The sequence below is a fragment of the Anomaloglossus baeobatrachus genome, chromosome 5 (genome assembly GCF_048569485.1).
Source record: "Anomaloglossus baeobatrachus isolate aAnoBae1 chromosome 5, aAnoBae1.hap1, whole genome shotgun sequence".
NCBI lineage: Eukaryota > Metazoa > Chordata > Amphibia > Anura > Aromobatidae > Anomaloglossus > Anomaloglossus baeobatrachus.
In genome coordinates this window covers 351,518,056-351,540,669 of record NC_134357.1, presented here as the reverse complement: position 1 = coordinate 351,540,669, position 22,614 = coordinate 351,518,056, and the positions used below count along the sequence as shown (strand labels likewise).

Here is a 22,614-nt window from a genome sequence, read left to right as displayed (position 1 = left end):
TCGTTTTAGGTCGCACATAACTGTTACAAGCTACGATATTGTTAATGACGCCGGATGTGCGTCACAAACAACGTGACCCCGATGATAATTCATTAACGATATCGTAGCGTGTAAAGCCTGCTTTAGTCTAAGTGAACATAAATTGTATTCTCCCACAGGAGGTTACACATTATCTAGTGAAATGGTGCTCACTGTCTTATGAAGAAAGCACATGGGAGCTTGAGGAAGATGTTGATCAAGGCAAAGTCAAGGAGTTTGAAGCCCTGCAAGTTATCCCTGACATCAACATAATGGTATGGAAACTCAGACTTTATTAATTAGTAAAATTAAGACCAATGCATGACAGGATGGCAAAATAGATTGGTTTTCCACACAACGTCTGCTCTGGTTTTCGGAGGGGTCCCAATGGTTCCCATAAAAATTAGGCTAAAGTTGATGAAAATGCCAGATTTCAACCAAAGATGAATGTTTGTCAGATAAAATTTAAACAAAAATGTTCTTTCTATAGTCTTGGCAAACTAAGGGCGGCTTTGCACACTACGACATCGCAGGTGCGATGTCGGTGGGGTCAAATTGAAAGTGACGCACATCCGGCATCGCATGCGACATCGTAGTGTGTAAAGTCTAGATGATACGATTAACGAGCGCAAAATCGTCGTAATCGTATCATCGGTGCAGCGTCAACGTAATCCATAATTACACTGACGCGACGGTCCGATGTTGTTCCTCGTTCCTGCGGCAGCACACATCGCTGTGTGTGAAGCCGCAGGAGCGAGGAACATCTCCTACCGGCGTCACCGCGGCTTCCATAGGATATGCGGAAGGAAGGAGCTGGGCAGGATGTTTACATCCTGCTCATCTCCGCCACTATTGGCCGGCTTAGGAAGGAGGCGGGTCGCCGGCCAGAGCGACGGTCGCAGGGCGGGTGAGTGCGTGTGAAGCTGGCGTAGCGATAATGTTCGCTACGCCAGCTATCACACGATATCGTACCTGCGACGGGGGCGGGGACTATCGCGTGCGACATCGCAGCATCGGCTTGCGATGTCGCAACGTGCAAAGCCCGCCTAAGATTTGTGGACCAGAATATCTTCATGTACATCTCTGCTCAATTCAAGACACGGGTGCCCAGAGCCTAATTCCCAGGTTCTAGAGACCTGTTCTTGGGATTGTTGGGGTTCCCCACAGTTAGGCCACCAGTAGTCAGTTATCACCTGTCCAATGGTTCGGAGATAATGAAGTGTGGTAGTAACGCACTATGGCTTTGCTGCAATATTACTTTCCACCTACACTTATGGTGTAACTGTTGTTTTAGGAAAACTTGCTGCAGAATATCTGTCTCTGCCACAAGCTTCCCCCTCTCCATCCAGAGAATGTTATAGTCCCCAATGTCAATCTAGTATCGGTAAAAGGGAAATCTGTAGTCACTGCATACTAATTTTCCAGTTTTTAGCAATTAATTGAGAATGAAAGATCAATCCATGAGAGGAAAACAGCAGTTTCTCTGATAAGATGTGGGGTGGTCCCACACCTAAAATGTATTTTCTAACTTTCAATCTTTACCCTCTATTCACTTTTGTAAATACCTTTATTATACAATTCCCTAAACCTTTCCCCTATCTAATCCATAAAGATGGTTTTTTTTACTGCCCTTCCTGTGACGTTTCTTTCAGAGGAGTCTGAAACGTGACATTGCCGGAGGCTGGGGCTGCAGTCACTCCCCACAGTGTCCATAACCCCTCCTGGAACAGGACGTCACCAGAGGGCGGCGCTGCAGTTACTTGCTAGTTTCTTGCATCGAGGTCCCCAGAGGATGGGTGATGGATGCTGTGGCCTGGGGTTAGTGGAGCACCTGCATTACTCCTCTCCACTCCACTTCCATTGCTTGTGTGAAAGATGTTGTCATTGGGCAGTGTTAGATACAACAGCACGTCCAAAGCTTCTAGCAGTGCCCTCAAACCAAGCGTCATCAGCGCTGGTGTTACTGCCTCTAGCACTGGCTTCAAACAAAGTGTCAAGGGGTGGTGCTAGAACTAGTGAAGGACACCAGCGCCTCCCCCTGATGGCGCTTCATTTGAGGGTGGTGCTAGAGGCTATGGGCGATGCTGGTGTCACTCACTGCAATCTAGCACTGCCCCAGCCGACGTCTTTAACACAAGCAACGGAAGCGGCCGCAGAGAGATGAATGACATGCTGGCGCTGCAATAACCCCAGCCACAGCGTCCATCACACATTATCCAGGATCCAGACATCCTTAGGGGGCGGCGATGCAAGAAACTAGTAAGTAACTCTATTGCCGCACCCTGGAGATATCCTGTTCCAGGAGGGGTGATGGACACTGTGTAGAGTGACTGCAGCTCCAGCCTCCTGTGATATGTTTTGAGACTGTTCCCAAATGAAATATCACAGTAAGTACAGGAAAAAAACACCTTTAGGGATTAGATAGATAGGGGAGAAGTGTAGGAAATTGTATAATAAAGATAATTACAAAAGTAGTTAAGGAGTTTGGTTACATAGAAAATGCAGTTTAGGTTTTGCATCTTAGGGAACAGCCCTTTAACACTAGAAGTCCCAGAGAGGGGTCATTTAACATTTCTACCTTTGGAACCCAGAGAGCTCGAAATTTCTGTGACTTCTAGTGTTAACACCCAGCAATTATTTCATGAGGTTATTTGAATTAAGAGTAGTTTGGCACTTCATAGTAACCCACTGCACAGACAATAATTGATTTGCTGTTGGGAGATGGAGACCTTGGCCGAAAAGCCTCTCCTATGTGCTCTTAAGGCTGCTTTACACGGTACGACCGATTGTGCGATTTCACAATCGATCGTACCCGCCCCCGTCCTTTTTGCGTCACGGGCAAATCGCTGCCCGTGTCGCACAAAGTTAGTAACCCCCGTCACACATACTTACCTCTCGTGCGACCTCGCTGCGGGCGGCGAACGTCCACTTCCTGGAGTGGGAGGGACGTTCGGCGTCACAGCGACGTCACACGGCCGCCGGCCAATAGAAGCTGAGGGGCGGAGATGAGCGGGACGTAAACATCCCGCCCACCTCCTTCCTTCCACATAGAGCCGTCGGCGGCCGCGGGAGGCAGGTGAGCTGCTCATCGTTCCCGTGGTGTCACACGGAGCGGCGTGTGCTACCACGGAAACGATGGTCAACTAAATTAAACGATATTATGGAACCTAGTGAGCAGTACCCGACTCACGATTTGTGAGCGATACTGCGTCGCTAGGAGGTGTCACACAGGCCGGCATCGTCAGCGATGCCGAATGTGCGTCACAAAAACCGTGACCCCGACGATCTATCGCACGATAGATTGTCTGGTGTAAAGCAGCCTTTACTGTGTAGGTGTTTGCTAGAGTTTTTATTCTACATTCAGAATTTTTTTTTTATTTGGCTATAGGAGCGGCCATCCTCTGAAAGCTGGCAGAAGCTGGAGTGCTCTCGTACATACAAAAATAATAACCAACTAAGAGAGTACCAGCTGGAGGGCATGAATTGGCTACTCTTCAACTGGTACAACAGGTGAGATGATCTCTCTTCATCCATCCATCCATCCATCCATCTATGCATCCATTACTGAATTATACAATTTTCTTATGTGTGGTTTATCCTAAATTTGTAGGAAGAACTGCATTCTTGCTGATGAGATGGGCCTTGGTAAAACAATCCAGTCTATCACCTTTCTTTCTGAGATTTTTTTTATGGGCATCCGAGGACCTTTTCTTATTATTGCTCCACTTTCTACAATCACAAACTGGGAGCGGGAGTTTCGTACATGGACAGAGATGAATACTGTTGTGTACCATGGGGGCCAGATTAGTCGACAGATGATCCACCAGTATGAAATGTCCTACAGGGATGTTCAGGTGAGCTAGCTACAGTGGGTAAATGTGACATTAAAGGGGTTTTCCGGTCTTCGAAAAAATATCTGCAGTTACGGTAGACTGAATTGTGAGAGTGCACAATTCCCCTGTATTCTCTGCGGTTGGACGGATGCGTTTGCGATTTACATATTTGCCGTTGCATGATGAGTAGCCTCATCAGTCTCCTCTTAATTGTCTTCTATTGACTAGGTTAGACTAGACAGCATGGGACCTCAATTATACAAATCGCATACATAAAGTCACATGACTGTCCCTTCCCATGCGGAATACAGGGGAATCGACAGTGTACACATCAGATAATTCTGCAGTCTTCAGTCACTCAAGCGACTGCAGACTTCGAAGACTAGAAAACCTCTTTGAATTGTATTATCATTACCTTGTATCAAACTTATTGAGCTAATATTTGCAGAGTTTATTGTGTGCCATCTGCACTGGAATGCATTATATAATAACCAATTAATGGTATGTCACATGTAGGGAGTGCCTGTCCCAGGAATCTTCAAATTCCACGTGGTTATCACAACGTTTGAGATGATTCTAGCGGACTGTCCAGAACTGAAGAAGATCAGGTGGAGCGGTGTTATAATTGATGAGGCTCATCGGCTTAAGAACAAAAACTGCAAGCTTCTTGAAGGACTCAAACTCATGGGATTAGTAAGTACCATAGGATCTCTGTAGTTCCTAAAGACCTGCTGCAATATATGTCTTATATAGTTCCTTCCGGCATATGTCTGTATGTAACGTGCTCGCTCCATATCAGCCAGATACTGGCTGCTCTGTTTGCTGCTATTTAGTCAATGAAATGCCGCCGTCATTCACTAACGAGCATTTCTGTGGTTTGGTTTCCGGTTTGTGCGTGCATCGGTGTCCTTGCCCCTTTGTACTACGTGATCATTGCGTGCTCATGGGTTGCCATGACAACTAGGTTGTGATTTATTATTATTATTATTATTATAGATAAGCAAACTCATGGAAGTTTGGTTCGCCGGGTGCAGCCAGATTTTTGATGAAGTTTGGTTTGGGACCCAGACTTGACCTGGACTCCAGTAGAAGTCAATATTTGGGCAGTTCGGGACTCTGCCCACATGCAGCCAGCCATAAACAGAAAACTTCTGGGAGCACTTGGTGTACCCCAGTGCGAGCCGTTCAAACACTGCCAGTGGCTCACACTGGGCTGAGCATCGGGCGTACCCGAGTGCAGTGATGCTTGCGCGAGTTTTTTTCATACATAAAGCATCCATTCTCGCTCTTTTTTTTTCTGTAAAGTCTGTGTTTAGTATGAACAGTGAACTTCGTGTTTGCTCATCTCTGATTTATTATCCTGGCCCTCTTGTAAACCCCAGCCTGTGGCTAGACATTATAGGATGTCATGATTTACAATGTGTGCTGCAATACTGTGATAACAGATTCCAAGTTTAGGTTCAAGAAGAACCAAAAATACAGAGTAAATGTGTGTGTTTTTATGTGTATGTGTGTATACATACATACATATACATATACATACATACATACATACATACACATACACATACACACACACACACACACACACACACACACACACACACACACACACGTATGTGTATATACAGTGCCTACAAGTAGTCTTCAACCCCCTGCAGATTTAGCAGGTTTGATAAGATGCAAATAAGTTAGAGCCTGCAAACTTCAAACAAGAGCAGGATTTATTAACAGATGCATAAATCTTACAAACCAACAAGTTATGTTGCTCAGTTAAATTTTAATAAATTTTCAACATAAAAGTGTGGGTCAATTATTATTCAACCCCTAGGTTTAATATTTTGTGGAATAACCCTTGTTTGCAATTACAGCTAATAATCGTCTTTTATAAGACCTGATCAGGCTGGCACAGGTCTCTGGAGTTATCTTGGCCCACTCCTCCATGCAGATCTTCTCCAAGTTATCTAGGTTCTTTGGGTGTCTCATGTGCACTTTAATCTTGAGCTCCTTCCATAAGTTTTCAATTGGGTTAAGGTCAGGAGACTGACTAGGCCACTGCAACACCTTGATTTTGTCCCTCTTGAACCAGGCCTTGGTTTTCTTGGCTGTGTGCTTTGGGTCGTTGTCTTGTTGGAAGATGAAATGACGACCCATCTTAAGATCCTTGATGGAGGAGCGGAGGTTCTTGGCCAAAATCTCCAGGTAGGCCGTGCTATCCATCTTCCCATGGATGCGGACCAGATGGCCAGGCCCCTTGGCTGAGAAACAGCCCCACAGCATGATGCTGCCACCACCATGCTTGACTGTAGGGATGGTATTCTTGGGGTCGTATGCAGTGCCATCCAGTCTCCAAACGTCACGTGTGTGGTTGGCACCAAAGATCTCGATCTTGGTCTCATCAGACCAGAGAACCTTGAACCAGTCTGTCTCAGAGTCCTCCAAGTGATCATGAGCAAACTGTAGACGAGCCTTGACATGACGCTTTGAAAGTAAAGGTACGTTACGGGCTCATCTGGAACGGAGACCATTGCGGTGGAGTACGTTACTTATGGCATTGACTGAAACCAATGTCCCCACTGCCATGAGATCTTCCCGGAGCTCCTTCCTTGTTGTCCTTGGGTTAGCCTTGACTCTTCGGACAAGCCTGGCCTCGGCACGGGAGGAAACTTTTAAAGGCTGTCCAGGCCGTGGAAGGCTAACAGTAGTTCCATAAGCCTTCCACTTCCGGATGATGCTCCCAACAGTGGAGACAGGTAGGCCCAACTCCTTGGAAAGGGTTTTGTACCCCTTGCCAGCCTTGTGACCCTCCACGATCTTGTCTCTGATGGCCTTGGAATGCTCCTTTTGTCTTTCCCATGTTGACCATGTATGAGTGCTGTTCACAAGTTTGGGGAGGGTCTTAATTAGTCAGAAAAGGCTGGAAAAAGAGATAATTAATCCAAACATGTGAAGCTCATTGTTCTTTGTGCCTGAAATACTTCTTAATACTTTAGGGGAACCAAACAGAATTCTTGTGGTTTGAGGGGTTGAATAATAAATGACCCTCTGAATAAACTTCTCACAATTTAAAAAAAAAAGAAGAAATAACATTCTTTTTTGCTGCAGTGCATTTTACACTTCCAGGCTGATCTACAGTCCAAATGTCACAATGCCAAGTTAATTCTGAATGTGTAAACCTGCTAAATCTGCAGGGGGTTGAAGACTACTTGTAGGCACTATACATATGTGTGTGTGTGTGTATGTATATATATATATATGTATATATAATAAATATATATATATATATATATATATATATACACTCACACAGTATATTATCGCAGTATGTTATCACAGTATTGCAGCACACATTGTATATATACATTCACACACAGTGTATATGTATGTATATATATATATATATATATATATTATATATATAATATAAAAATGATCACAAATCACAGGCAGCATAAATCAAAGAATCAGAGCCAGACTGCACAACTGTAGCCAGATATTAATTTTTCTGAAATACTGCAGCATTAAAGATCCTTTCCTATGTATACACATGATGGTAGCATATCGATCATGTGGAGTGGCATGTGTTGAAGCCAGCCAGGGGTGTCACCGGAATAGGCACGTCTCTGGCTATGATACCCGGTCAGATCTCTAAACTATGCTTCCACTAAAAATTGCTGAGTGTTCCAGAGTTAGGCGGGCTTTGCACACTACGACATCGCAGGTGCGATGTCGGTGGGGTCAAATTCAAAATGACGCACATCCGGCATCGCATGCGACATCGTAGTGTGTAAAGCCTAGATGATACGATTAACGAGCGCAAAAGCGTCGTAATCGTATCATCGGTGCAGCGTCAGCGTAATCCATAATTACGCTGACGCGTCGGTCCGATGTTGTTCCTCGTTCCTGCGGCAGCACACATCGCTGTGTGTGAAGCCGCAGGAGTGAGGAACATCTCCTACCGGCGTCACCGTGGCTTCCGTAGAATATGCGGAAGGAAGGAGGTGGGCGGGATGTTTACATCCCACTCATCTCCTCCCCTCCGCTCCGATTGGCCGCCTGCCGTGTGACGTCGCAGTGACGCCGCACGACCCGCCCCCTTAACAAGGAGGCAGGTCGCCGGCCAGAGCGATGGTCGCAGGGCAGGTGAGTGCATGTGAAGCTGGCGTAGCGATAATTTTCGCTACGCCAGCTATCACAACATATCGTACCTGCGACGGGGGCGGGGACTATCACGTGCGACATCGCAGCATCGGCTTGCGATGTCGCAACGTGCAAAGCCCGCCTAAGGCTAGGGCCCCACTTTGCTTTTTACCTGCTTTTTACCTGCTTTTTCAACTGCAGCGTTTAATGCCAAAATGGATGTGTTCTGCTTTTCAAGCATAGTCTATGGGAATTTGGGTTTCTTGTCCGCACTATGCAGTTCAAACTGCAGCCTTTTTGTGGCAGAAATTTGGGCAAAGACTCTGCTTTGCAGTTCTAAACACAAATGGCAAAAACAATTGACATGTCCATTGTTTTTGCCATTTGGGTTTTGCACCTCAAAGCAGAGTTTTTGCCCAAATTTCTGCCACAAAAAGGCTGCAGTTTGAACTGCATAGTGCGGACAAGAAACCCAAATTCCCATAGACTATGCTTGAAAAGCAGAACACATCCATTTTGGCATTAAACGCTGCAGTTGAAAAAGCAGGTAAAAAGCAAAGTGGGGCCCTAGCCTAAGCCATACCTGCCTGTAGTCATACAGCCAGATTGATTCATGCTGCCCGTGGTTTGGGTAGCATGAAGAGAGTAATAGGTGTCCTCTGATGATTTAATTGCCATCATTAAGCACAATCTGCCTGTGTTTCTTCTAGGAACACAAGGTTCTCCTCACTGGCACCCCTCTCCAGAACTCCGTGGAGGAGTTGTACAGTTTGCTCAACTTTCTAGAACCAAACCAGTTTCCTTGTGAAAACACTTTCCTTGAGGAGTTTGGAGACCTAAAGACTGAGGAACAAGTAAGTTATATTTCTTATATATATAACTGTTGACTGACACAGAAAACTGCTATTATTTTTAAAAATATAATGTAAAGGAGTCAAGAGAATGCTACCTTGAAAATAGTAGAAGGTAACATTATGATGTTCATATTTAGTGAAAATGCTGCTTGTTCCCTAGGAGCACTAACTTTACAGAATCTGTTTTATGTGACTAGCTTCTAACAATCTCTATTGGCTCATAAAGAGTAAGCTTTTTAAGTCTTGGAAAGCCTATATGTGGCTATTACAGGCAGGTGTCTTCCTTATAACGCAGCCAGCACCTGCCGTGCATGGAGCGGGCTCGGTTCCCGAGGCCTTGCCATACATACTGCCTTACAAATAAAATTTAGTAAAAGAAAGGTTCTTAAAGAAAGACCTTAAATGGATCGTCCAGGGCTGTAATATTAATGAGTTTGCAATAGGAGCTCAGCTGCTGTATATGGGAACGGCCACTGCATAGTGTATAGAGCCATGCTGTTGAGCTCTGTCTGGCCTGAGTTGCAAGTTATCCTGGACAAATCCATTAAAGGGGTTGTCCTATACTAGGACATTCCACTTCTCATTCCAGAGGTTTAGCCCTATTAAAATAAAAAAGCATATAGTTGCCTCATGTAGTGAAATGTTTCCAGCGGTGTCTGCGCTTTTATTCCCGGGACTCACATGAGGTGGTGACGTCACGCGAGCTCCACGACCAATCATTGCAGGCTTCTCTCTCCCCGCCTTCAACTAAATGAGTTAATCTACAGTGAGCACTGTGGCTGCCGCTCACTTCCTATTGATTACTTCTGCGTCCAAAGGCGGGGAGACAGAAGCTCGCGGTGATTTGGCTGCAGGTCTTATGTGACGTCACAACCTCACGTGAGCCCCAGGAGCGTGAGTCCAGTCACCACCACCAGAGGTGAGTATAAGCTTTATTTATTTTTATACGGAAAAACACGTGGAATGAGAAGGGACAACCACTTTAAGAATTTTTTTGTAAAGAAGAGTCCTTATGTAATATAAAAGTAGAGTGTTCTAAATTGCAGACCTTAATCATAATTATAAAAGTCATATTAAAATTGTCTGCTTTATCTTCAGGTGAAAAAATTGCAATCAATCCTAAAGCCAATGATGCTCAGGCGATTAAAGGATGATGTAGAGAAGAACCTGGCTCCAAAACAGGAGACCATCATAGAGGTGGAACTGACTAACATTCAGAAAAAGTATTACCGGGCAATCCTTGAGAAGAATTTTACATTCCTAGCCAAGGGCGCCAACCAGCATAACATGCCTAACCTTATCAACACCATGATGGAGCTACGCAAGTGCTGCAATCATCCATATCTTATTAATGGTGAGCATCCTTTCTAAAGATTATTAACAATATGGTGGAAGCATCATAAATACTTAAAGGGAGCGCGGCATCAGAAAATAACCTATTCATTCTTGAGGCTCATGATGTAACTTATGTCTCTAAATTTAATGTTGACAGCCAGACAAGGCAAAATGGCCACCTCAATATCATTTACAGAATTTTAATTGAAAAGAAATCTTCAATCAGAAAATAAAAAGAATATATTCCACTATCTGGTTTTCATTAGTAAACAGAATTAAGACAATACATTCCCTTTAAAGGTACCGTCACACTAAGCGACGCTCCAGCGATCTGACCTGGCAGGGATCGCTGGAGCGTCGCTACATGGTCGCTGGTGAGCTGTCAATCAGGCAGATCTCCAAAGCGATCAGAGATCAGCCACCAGCTACCTGTGTAACGACGCTGTGCTTGGTAACCATAGTACACATTGGGTTACTAAGCAAAGTGCTTTGCTTATAGTTACCCGATGTGTACGTTGGCTACGTGAGCAGGGAGCCGGCTTCTAGAAGCTGCGGACGCTGGTAGCAAAGGTAAATATCGGGTAACCAAGCCAGACAAGGCAAAATGGCCACCTCAATATCATTTACAGAATTTTAATTGAAAAGAAATCTTCAATCAGAAAATAAAAAGAATATATTCCACTATCTGGTTTTCATTAGTAAACAGAATTAAGACAATACATTCCCTTTAAAGGTACCGTCACACTAAGCGACGCTCCAGCGATCTGACCTGGCAGGGATCGCTGGAGCGTCGCTACATGGTCGCTGGTGAGCTGTCAATCAGGCAGATCTCCAAAGCGATCAGAGATCAGCCACCAGCTACCTGTGTAACGACGCTGTGCTTGGTAACCATAGTACACATTGGGTTACTAAGCAAAGTGCTTTGCTTATAGTTACCCGATGTGTACGTTGGCTACGTGAGCAGGGAGCCGGCTTCTAGAAGCTGCGGACGCTGGTAACAAAGGTAAATATCGGGTAACCAAGCAAAGCCTTTGCTTAGTTACCCGATGTGTACCTTGGTTACCAGCGTCCGCAGAAGCCTGCTCCCTACACATTCAGTTCGTTGCTCTCTCGCTGTCAAACACAGCGATGTGTGCTTTACAGCGGGAGAGCAAAGACCAAAAAATGGTCCAGGACATTCAGCAACGACCGGCAACCTCACAGCAGGGGCCAGGTCGTTGCTGGATGTCACACACAGCGACATCGCTAGCAAGATTGCTGTTGCGTCACAAAAAACGTGACTCAGCAACGATGTCGCTTAGTGAGACGTGGCCTTAAGACAAGAATACTTTGAACACTTGGAAAGAGCTTTGTTGGTCACATTATATAGTAACACATTATCCGTGCCTTAGGTGCAGAAGAGAAGATTCTGGAGGACTTTCGCAAGACTCACAGTCCTGATGCATCTGATTTTCAATTACAAGCTATGATTCAAGCAGCAGGAAAGCTTGTTCTTATTGATAAGCTATTGCCAAAGCTGATTGCTGGTGGACACAAAGTTCTCATCTTCTCCCAGATGGTTAGGTGTCTGGACATCTTGGAGGATTATCTTATTCAGAGGAGGTGAGAAAAACTGACTCAGAAACTGGCAAACATTTTAATGGTGAAAGTAAGGGTATGTTCACACGTTGCTTTTTTTTCTGCAGCAAAACCTGCTGTCTTGGGAGTAAAAAAAAAAGCTGTTTCCAAATAGCAGATTTTGCGGCATTTTTGTTACCTTTTTGGTGTCTTCTGTCTACAGTACATCTAATATATAAAGCTGAGTATGTATGTATGTGTCTGTGTGTGTGTGTATGTATGTATGTGTGCATGTATGTCCGCTAAAGGAATCCGCACCGTCGCATTTACAATCACGAAATTTTGCACAGACGCCTCATGTGACCCAGGAAGCGTCATAGACTATGTTTTGACCGAAAAATTTAACCCCGTGCGTTAGTCTCTAAAATCCTGCCGCCATTAAACTGAATGGAGGTGGGAGCTATAGGTTATTAATAGCAACTGTCAGTGGTTGCTATAGGAACAAAATAAACTGTTAGTTGAAGCTTATGCGTGAGGTTATATGATGTCGGTGGAGAGACAGAAAAAGACAGACAGAGACACAGACAGAGACAGACGGGCAAAGAGACAGACGGGCAAAGAGACAGACGGGCAAAGAGACAGACGGGCAAAGAGACAGACGGGCAAAGAGACAGACGGGCAAAGAGACAGACGGGCAAAGAGACAGACGGGCAAAGAGACAGACGGGCAAAGAGACAGACGGGCAAAGAGACAGACGGGCAAAGAGACAGACGGGCAAAGAGACAGACGGGCAAAGAGACAGACGGGCAAAGAGACAGACGGGCAAAGAGACAGACGGGCAAAGAGACAGACGGGCAAAGAGACAGACGGGCAAAGAGACAGACGGGCAAAGAGACAGACGGGCAAAGAGACAGACGGGCAAAGAGACAGACGGGCAAAGAGACAGACGGGCAAAGAGACAGAGAGAGCCGGGCACAGAGACAGAGAGAGCCGGGCACAGAGACAGAGAGAGCCGGGCACAGAGACAGAGAGAGCCGGGCACAGAGACAGAGAGAGCCGGGCACAGAGACAGAGAGAGCCGGGCACAGAGACAGAGCCGGGCACAGAGACAGAGAGAGCCGGGCACAGAGACAGAGAGAGCCGGGCACAGAGACAGAGAGAGCCGGGCACAGAGACAGAGAGAGCCGGGCACAGAGACAGAGAGAGCCGGGCACAGAGACAGAGAGAGCCAGACACAGAGACAGAGAGAGCCGGGCACAGAGACAGAGAGAGCCGGGCACAGAGACAGAGAGAGACAGACACAGAGACAGAGAGAGACAGACACAGAGACAGAGAGAGACAGACACAGAGACAGAGAGAGACAGACACAGAGATAGAGAGAGACAGACACAGAGATAGAGAGAGACAGACACAGAGATAGAGAGAGACAGACACAGAGATAGAGAGAGACAGACACAGAGATAGAGAGAGACAGACACAGAGATAGAGAGAGACAGACACAGATAGAGAGAGACAGACACAGAGAGAGAGAGAGACAGACACAGAGAGAGAGAGAGACAGACACAGAGAGAGAGAGAGACAGACACAGAGAGAGAGAGAGACAGACACAGAGAGAGAGAGAGACAGACACAGAGAGAGAGAGAGACAGACACAGAGAGAGAGAGAGACAGACACAGAGAGAGAGAGAGACAGACACAGAGAGAGAGAGAGACAGACACAGAGAGAGACACAGAGATAGAGAGAGACACAGAGAGAGAGAGAGACACAGAGATAGAGAGAGACACAGAGATAGAGAGAGACACAGAGGTAGAGAGAGACACAGAGATAGAGAGAGACACAGAGATAGAGAGAGACACAGAGATAGAGAGAGACACACAGAGATAGAGAGAGACACAGAGATAGAGAGAGACACAGAGATAGAGAGAGACACAGAGATAGAGAGAGACACAGAGATAGAGAGAGACACAGAGATAGAGAGAGACACAGAGATAGAGAGAGACACAGACACAGAGAGAGACACAGACACAGAGAGAGACACAGACACAGAGATAGAGAGAGACACAGACACAGAGATAGAGAGAGACACAGACACAGAGATAGAGAGAGACACAGACACAGAGATAGAGAGAGACACAGACATAGAGATAGAGAGAGACACAGACATAGAGATAGAGAGAGACACAGACATAGAGATAGAGAGAGACACAGACAGACACATAGAGACAGACACAGAGAGAGACACAGACACATAGAGAGAGAGAGACAGACAGACACCTAGAGACAGACACAGAGAGAGAGACTGACTGGGAGAGAGACAGTTACTATCCCGGGCAACGCCCGGGTACTACAGCTAGTGTTTAAATAAAATTAGTTTCATTCACCACAAAAACAGCAAAAACTGCAGCTGCATTTTTCAATGTCATTTCTTTCAATAGTGGGAAAAAAAGATGCAAAAACCACTGAAAGAATTGACAGGCTCTTTCAAAAACGCACCAGTTTCTCATTTCAGTCAGGGAAAAAAAAGCAATTGTGCGTATGCATGGGATTTCTGAAATCTCATAGCTTTTGCTGGTACTGTAAAAAGCAGTTAATTTGCATAAAACATTAAAAAAATGCAAAAAAAACTCAAACCACGCAGCAGAAAAGCAACGTATGAACATACCCTTATTGTATGACATAAAAATTCATTTCTTCGGCGCTCCATTGGGAGACCCAGACGATTGGGTGTATAGCACTGCCTCCGGAGGCCACACAAAGCAATTACACTAAAAAGTGTAAGGCCCCTCCCCTTCTGGCTATACACCCCCAGTGGGATCACTGGCTCACCAGTTTTCTGCTTTGTGCGAAGGAGGTCAGACATCCACGCATAGCTCCACTGTTTAGTCAGCAGTAGCTGCTGACTATATCGGATGGAAGAAAAGAGGGCCCATATGGGGCCCCCAGCATGCTCCCTTCTCACCCCACTTGTGGTTTGTAAGGTTGAGGTACCCATTGCGGGTACGGAGGCTGGAGCCCACATGCTGTTTTTCCTTCCCCATCCCCCTGAAGGGCTCTGAGGAAGTGGGATCTTACCGGCCACCAAGCCCTGAGGCCGGGCTCCATCCACAGACCCATAGAACCTGCTGGATGTGGAGCGGGAGTGCCGTTCAGGGACAAGGCCCTGCAACTTTCAGGTACTCTGTGTCCCCGTATGGCACGCACACCCCAGGCTTGCTGGGTGTGCTAGTGCGCCGGGGACTGTAGCGCTGTGCGCTGGGCTTATAGTCCCCGCAGATTACTGGGGGACTTTATGTGTGTGGATCGCCGCGCCGCCCGCCCCTGGAGCGGCGGCGCAGCTGCGACTTGTAGTGCGCCGGGGACGCGCCGACCGCGCTTTTACGGCGGCGGCGCTTCTAACTTTAGTCCCCGGCTTTCTGCGGCCTAGCTCCGCTTCGTTAACGCCCCCCACCCTGTCAATCAGGGTAGGGGAGAGACGTTGTTCAATCGGCAGCGCCGAGGGCTGGAGCACGATTTACATGCTCCAGCCCTCTCACTGAGCACAGTAGGACACAGGCTTCGCGCTTTTTCTCTGTGCACGCCCTAGGCCCGCCCCCAGGCTTGCAGCTCCCCAGGACGCCGGCAGCCATTATACACATGCAGTCTGGCTGGAGAACGGACGCAGGCTCTGGGGGACCCAGGCTAGGGGTTTCTGGCGACCACACACCCGCGCTAAGCGGGCGGTAAGCAGCACATACGTGCGGCCCCACTAGTGCCACAGTGTTATATTTTTCGCTGTACCATAGACACTGCTGTGCCTAGATATATTTATATACTGCACTGTAAGGTCGCTTCTTGGCTGTACACCCTATATTGCTTTGAGGAGACAACAGCATGTCATCCGCAAAACGCAAGGGTGCCAAGGCACGGGCTGTATACACTGCTTGTACAGCATGTGGGGCTCATCTACCAGCAGGCTCCAACGACTCTCATTGTGTGCAATGTTCAGTCCCAGTGGCACTTCGTCAGCCAGAGCCTATTGTGGTGGTAGCCCAGGCAGAGGCGCCTGTGATAAAATGTCTGTGACTATGACAAAAATCCTGGAGACCTTGCAGTCCAGGCCAGTTGCTCAGACCATAGACACTGCTGTGTCTATGTTCCCCGGTCCCCCTCAGTTGGAACTAATCCGTGCTTCAAGGGGGTCCCAGGCATCACAGGCTGAGGGCTCTGACTCCGATGACAGTCCCAGTCCGCCTAAGCGAGCTCGCTGGGAGAGACCCTCCACGTCATCACGCGGATCAGGGTCTCAGCGAGAAGGGTCCCTATATGAGGGTTCAGAGGTGGGTGATCAGGAGTCTTGTCCTGACGCCGCACTCAATTTGGATACGCCAGATGGTGACGCCATGGTAAATGACCTTATAGCGGCCATCAATAGGCTGTTGGATATTTCTCCCCCTGCCCCTTCTGCAGAGGAGGCAGCTGCACAGCAGGAGAAATTCCATTTTCTGTATCCCAAGCGTAAATTGAGTACTTTTCTGGACCACTCTGACTTCAGAGAATCCATCCAGAAACACAATACTTATCCGGACAAGCGTTTTTCTAAACGCCTTAAGGATACACGTTATCCTTTTCCCCCTGACGTGGTCAAACGCTGGACCCAGTGTCCAAAAGTGGACCCTCCAATATCCAGGCTTGCAGCTAGATCCATAGTTGCAGTGGAGGATGGGGCTTCACTTAAAGATGCCAATGACAGACAGATGGACCTTTGGTTGAAATCTGTCTATGAAGCTATCGGCGCGTCGTTTGCTCCAGCATTCGCGGCCGTGTGGGCGCTCCAAGCTATTTCAGCTGGTCTGGCACAGGTGGACTCTCTCATACGTCCAGCAGTGCCGCAAGTGGCGTCCCTAACTACGCAAATGTCTGCGTTTGCGACCTACGCTATCAATGCGGTACTGGACTCTACGAGCCGTACCTCAATGGCATCCGCCAACTCTGTAGTTTTGCGCAGAGCCTTGTGGTTAAAGGAATGGAAAGCAGATTCTGCTTCTAAAAAATGTTTAACCAGCTTGCCATTATCTGGAGACAGACTGTTTGGTGAGCAATTGGCGTAAATCATTAAACAGTCCAAAGGTAAGGACTCCTCCTTACCCCAGCCCAGATCAAGCAAACCTCCACAGAGGAAGTGGCAGTCAAAGTTTCGGTCCTTTCGAGGCTCGGGCAAGCCCCAATTCTCCTCGTCCAAAGGGACTCAGAAAGAGCAAAGGAGCTCTGATTCCTGGCGGGCTCACTCACGCCCCAAGAAAGCAACCGGAGGTACCGCTTCCAAGGCGGCTGCCTCATGACTTTCGGCCGCCTCCCTCCGCATCCTCGGTCGGTGGCAGGCTCTCCCGCTTTTGCGACATTTGGCTGCCACAGGTCAAAGACCGGTGGGTAACAGACATTTTGTCTCACGGGTACAGGATAGAGTTCAGTACTCGGCCTCCGCCTCGGTTCTTCAGAACTTCCCCACATCCCGACCGAGCAGATGCCCTTCTGCAGGCGGTGAATTCTCTAAGAGCAGAAGGAGTGGTGGTCCCTGTTCCTCTTCAGGAACGAGGTCAAGGTTTTTACTCCAATCTCTTTGTGGTGCCAAAAAAGGACGGCTCATTCCGTCCTGTTCTGGACCTAAAACTGCTCAACAAGCATGTGAACGCCAGGCGGTTCCGGATGGAATCCCTCCGCTCAGTCATTGCCTCAATGTCTCAAGGAGATTTCCTAGCATCAATAGACATCAAAGATGCTTATCTCCACGTGCCGATTGCTACAGAGCACCAACGTTTTCTACGCTTCGTGATAGGAGACGACCATCTTCAGTTCGTAGCTCTGCCATTTGGTCTGGCGACAGCCCCACGGGTGTTCACCAAGGTCATGGCGGCAGTGGTAGCAGTCTTGCACTCTCAGGGACACTCTGTGATCCCTTACTTGGACGATCTACTTGTCAAGGCACCCTCTCAGGAGGCATGCCAACTCAGCCTGAATGTTGCACTGGAGACTCTCCAGACGTTCGGGTGGATCATCAACTTCTCAAAGTCAAATCTGTCACCGACCCAATCACTAACGTATCTTGGCATGGAGTTTCATACTCTCTCAGCGATAGTGAAGCTTCCGCTGGACAAGCAGAGGTCACTACAGACTGGGGCGCAGGCTCTCCTTCAAAGTCAGTCGCACTCCTTAAGACGCCTCATGCACTTCCTCGGGAAGATGGTGGCGGCAATGGAAGCGGTTCCGTTTGCGCAGTTTCATCTGCGCCCACTTCAATGGGACATTCTCCGCCAATGGGACAGGAAGTCAACATCCCTGGACAGGAAAGTCTCCCTTTCCCAGACGGCCAAGGACTCTCTGCAGTGGTGGCTTCTTCCCACCTCATTATCACAGGGAAGATCCTTCCTACCACCGTCTTGGGCGGTGGTCACGACAGACGCGAGTCTGTCAGGGTGGGGAGCAGTTTTTCTCCACCACAGGGCTCAGGGTACGTGGACTCAGCAGGAGTCCACCCTTCAGATCAATGTTCTGGAAATCAGAGCAGTGTATCTTGCCCTACTAGCCTTCCAGCAGTGGCTGGAAGGAAGGCAGATCCGAATTCAGTCGGACAACTCCACAGCGGTGGCATACATCAACCACCAAGGGGGGACACGCAGTCGGCAAGCCTTCCAGGAAGTCCGGCGGATTCTGATGTGGGTGGAAGCCACGGCCTCCACCATATCCGCAGTTCACATCCCCGGCATAGAAAACTGGGAAGCAGACTTCCTCAGTCGCCAGGGCATGGACGCAGGGGAATGGTCCCTTCACCCAGACGTGTTTCAGGAAATCTGTCGCCGATGGGGAAGGCCGGACGTCGACCTCATGGCGTCCCGGCACAACAACAAGGTCCCAACCTTCATGGCACGGTCTCGCGATCAAAGAGCGCTGGCGGCAGACGCCCTAGTGCAAGATTGGTCGCAGTTCCGACTCCCTTATGTGTTTCCACCTCTGGCACTCTTGCCCAGAGTGCTACGCAAGATCAGATCCGATTGCAGCCGCGTCATACTCGTCGCCCCAGACTGGCCGAGGAGGGCGTGGTATCCGGATCTGTGGCAGCTCACGGTCGGCCAACCGTGGGCACTACCAGACCGACCAGCCTTACTGTCGCAAGGGCCGTTTTTCCATCGGAATTCTGCGGCCCTGAACCTGACTGTGTGGCCATTGAGTCCTGGATCCTAGCGTCTTCAGGATTGTCCCAAGGGGTCGTTGCCACCATGAGACAGGCTAGGAAGCCCACGTCCGCTAAGATCTACCACAGAACGTGGAGGATATTCTTATCCTGGTGCTCTGCTCAGGGAGTGTCTCCCTGGCCATTTGCATTGCCTACCTTTTCTTTCTTTCCTGCAATCTGGGTTAGAAAAAGGTTTGTCGCTCGGCTCCCTTAAAGGTCAGGTCTCGGCGCTATCCGTCTTTTTTCAGAGGCGTTTGGCACGCCTTCCTAAGGTGCGCACGTTCCTACAGGGGGTTTGCCATATCGTACCCCCGTACAAGCGGCCGTTAGATCCATGGGATCTGAACAGGGTACTAGTTGCCCTCCAGAAGCCGCCCTTCGAGCCTCTGAGGGAGGTTTCACTTTCTAGACTATCACAGAAAGTGGCTTTTCTGGTAGCGATCACATCTCTTCGGAGAGTGTCTGAGCTGGCAGCGCTATCATCCAAGGCTCCCTTCCTGGTGGTCCACCAGGACAAGGTAGTGCTGCGCCCCATTCAGGAGTTTCTCCCGAAGGTGGTATCCTCTTTTCATCTTAATCAGGATATCTCTTTGCCTTCGTTTTGTCCTCATGCAGTTCATCGGTATGAGAAGGATTTACATTTGTTGGATCTGGTGAGAGCACTCAGAATCTACATTTCCCGCACGGCGCCCTTGCGCCGTTCGAATGCACTCTTTGTCCTTGTCGCTGGTAAGCGCAAAGGGTCGCAGGCTTCTAAGGCCACCCTGGCTCGATGGATCAAAGAACCAATTCTTGAAGCCTACCGTTCTGCTGGGCTTCCGGTTCCATCAGGGCTGAAGGCCCATTCTACCAGAGCCGTGGGTGCGTCCTGAGCATTGCGACACCAGGCTACGGCTCAACAGGTGTGCCAGGCAGCTACCTGGTCGAGTCTGCACACTTTCACCAAACATTATCAGGTGCATACCTATGCTTCGGCGGACGCCAGCCTAGGTAGAAGAGTCCTGCAGGCGGCAGTTGCCTCCATATAGGGGAGGGCTGTCTTGCAGCTCTAACATGAGGTATTCTTTACCCACCCAGGGACAGCTTTTGGACGTCCCAATCGTCTGGGTCTCCCAATGGAGCGCCGAAGAAGAAGGGAATTTTGTTACTTACCGTAAATTCCTTTTCTTCTAGCTCCTATTGGGAGACCCAGCACCCGCCCTGTTGTCCTTCGGGATTTTTGGTTGTTTTTCGGGTACACATGTTGTTCATGTTGAACGGTTTTCAGTTCTCCGAGGTTACTTCGGAGTGAATTTGTTTAAACCAGTTATTGGCTTTCCTCCTTCTTGCTTTTGCACTAAAACTGGTGAGCCAGTGATCCCACTGGGGGTGTATAGCCAGAAGGGGAGGGGCCTTACACTTTTTAGTGTAATTGCTTTGTGTGGCCTCCGGAGGCAGTGCTATACACCCAATCGTCTGGGTCTCCCAATAGGAGCTAGAAGAAAAGGAATTTACGGTAAGTAACAAAATTCCCTTCATTTGTTTCAAATGGCCAATTTTATAGGTGTCGTCCCACTATCAAAATGTATAACGTCATGTATAAATTCATTGTATTTAGGAATGTCAGGGATAACCGATTACAGTGCTCAATTGTCACCATTTGTATCATATGCTAACCAACAACGTTGATTGCATGCAGACGTTGCCTGTACGCTGCTGTGAACAATAAAGAAAAAATAGACATGTGCTCCCACCTATTTTTGATAACCAGCGCAGGTAAAGCATGCAACTGCAGGCTGCAGCTGTCAGGTTTACCTTGGCTGGTTATCAAAAATTGAGGGGCTCCCACTCCATTTTTTTAGATTATTTAAATAAATAACTTTATAAAACATTGTGGTGTAGTTTCCCCCCCCCCTATTTTTGATAACCAGCCAAGGTAAAGCAGACAGCTGGGAGCTGGTATTATCAGGCTGGTTATTTGGCCCTTCCCAGCCTAAAAATATCAGCCCGCAGCCACCCCAGAAGTGGAACATCTATGAGATGCGCCAATTCTGGCGATTTGACCAGCTTTCTTTGTCGCTCCATTGGGAGACCCAGACAATTGGGTGTATAGCTTCTGCCTCCGGAGGCCACACAAAGTATTACACTTAAAAGTGTAAACCCCTCCCCTCTGCCTATACACACCCCCGTGCATCACGGGCTCCTCAGTTTTTATGCTTTGTGTTGAAGGAGGCACACATGCACGCAAGCTCCACAATTTAGTCAGCAGCAGCTGCTGACTATATCGGATGGAATAAAAGAGGGCCCATAACAGGGCCCCCGGCATGCTCCCTTCTCACCCCACTCTGGTCGGCGGTGCTGTTAAGGTTGAGGTACCCATTGCGGGTAAAAAGGCTGGAGCCACATGCTGTTTTCCTTCCCCATCCCTTAGGGGCTCTGGGTGAAGTGGGATCCTAACCGGTCACCATGCATGGGACCGTGCTCCCTCCGCAGCCCCTGGGGGAATCTGCTGGACAGGAGACCGGGTATCGTCAGGGACAGGCCCTGCTCCTCTGAGGTACTCTGTGTCCCCTTGGGGACGGCGCATAGAGCGCCTGTGTAACGGACGCTGCAGCACCAGCCGGGTGTTTTGCGTCGCCGGGACTACCGCGCCGACCGCGCTTGTTTGCCGGCCGCGCTAATAAATTTAGTCCCCGGCTTTTGCGGCCTAGTACCGCAAACTCCCGCCCCCGGGCCTGCCAGTCAGGGGTGAGGGTGGGACGCTAGACTGCATGTCAGCGGTGAGGGCTGGAGCATACTGAGGTATCCTCCTCCCCCCTCACTGAGCACTGCGGGGCACCAGATTCCCGCACTTTCTGAGGCACGCCCACGGCTCCCTCCTCCTCTCAGAACGCTGGCAGCCATTCCTATCAGCACTTCTGACGCTGGAGAACTTCAGAGGGGAGACAACACCGAGCTCCACAGCTCTGGGAGGCCCAGGCAGGGAATCTGGTGGTCACACAACCGCTGAGGGCGGTCGGTAAGCCGCACCTGTTACTAGGTGCTGGCCCCCCCTGGGTGCCGAAGTGTATATTTATATGCTTATATTGTATACATTTACTCTGTACGGCCGCACTATTTGCCTTTGGCTATATACCCTCACTGATTGCTCTAAGAGGAGACAACAGCATGTCGTCCGCAAAAAGCAAGGGTGCCAAGGCACAGGCTTATTTTGCAACCTGTACCTCATGTGCGGCTATGCTACCTGCAGGTTCCACCTACCCTCATTGTGTGCAATGCTCGGCCCCTGTGACACTCACTCAGCCGGAGCCTCAGCCACTGGTGGGACCCTCGGCCCCGGTGGAACCACCTGCTGCCACTGTCCAGGTGACAGGGACAGAGTTTGCAGTATTCGCTGACAAACTTTCTGAGTCTATGGATAGATGGTCTGCTAAGATACTAGAAGCTTTGCAGTCCAGACCGGTAACACAGGCCCCGGGCACTGTTGAATCATTGCCCCCAGGCCCCCCTCGGTTGGAGCAGCAAAGTGCTCCTGGGGCGACTCATAGGTCCCACGGTGAGGACTCCGACACGGACCGCAGTCCCAGACCGGCTAAGCGGGCTCGCTGGGAGCTTCCCTCGACTTCATCACACTGCTCAGGGTCTCAGCATGAGGACTCTCTGGAGGATGAAGCGGAGGTGGCAGATCAGG

At 48.7% G+C, this 22,614-nt stretch overlaps 1 protein-coding gene across 3 annotated transcripts in view; it reads left to right on the top strand.

Moving 5' to 3' along the window:
• CHD6 (chromodomain helicase DNA binding protein 6) overlaps window positions 1–22,614 on the top strand; it is a 338,823-nt gene that overhangs the window by 211,237 nt on the left and 104,972 nt on the right. For all 3 annotated transcript variants that reach the window (XM_075349913.1, XM_075349914.1, XM_075349912.1), the window contains exons 10-16: window positions 159–293; window positions 3,407–3,528; window positions 3,629–3,872; window positions 4,368–4,544; window positions 8,702–8,845; window positions 9,944–10,199; window positions 11,572–11,782. In XM_075349913.1, coding sequence (XP_075206028.1) covers window positions 159–293; window positions 3,407–3,528; window positions 3,629–3,872; window positions 4,368–4,544; window positions 8,702–8,845; window positions 9,944–10,199; window positions 11,572–11,782 — 1,289 coding nt within the window. The remainder of the gene's footprint in view (window positions 1–158; window positions 294–3,406; window positions 3,529–3,628; window positions 3,873–4,367; window positions 4,545–8,701; window positions 8,846–9,943; window positions 10,200–11,571; window positions 11,783–22,614) is intronic.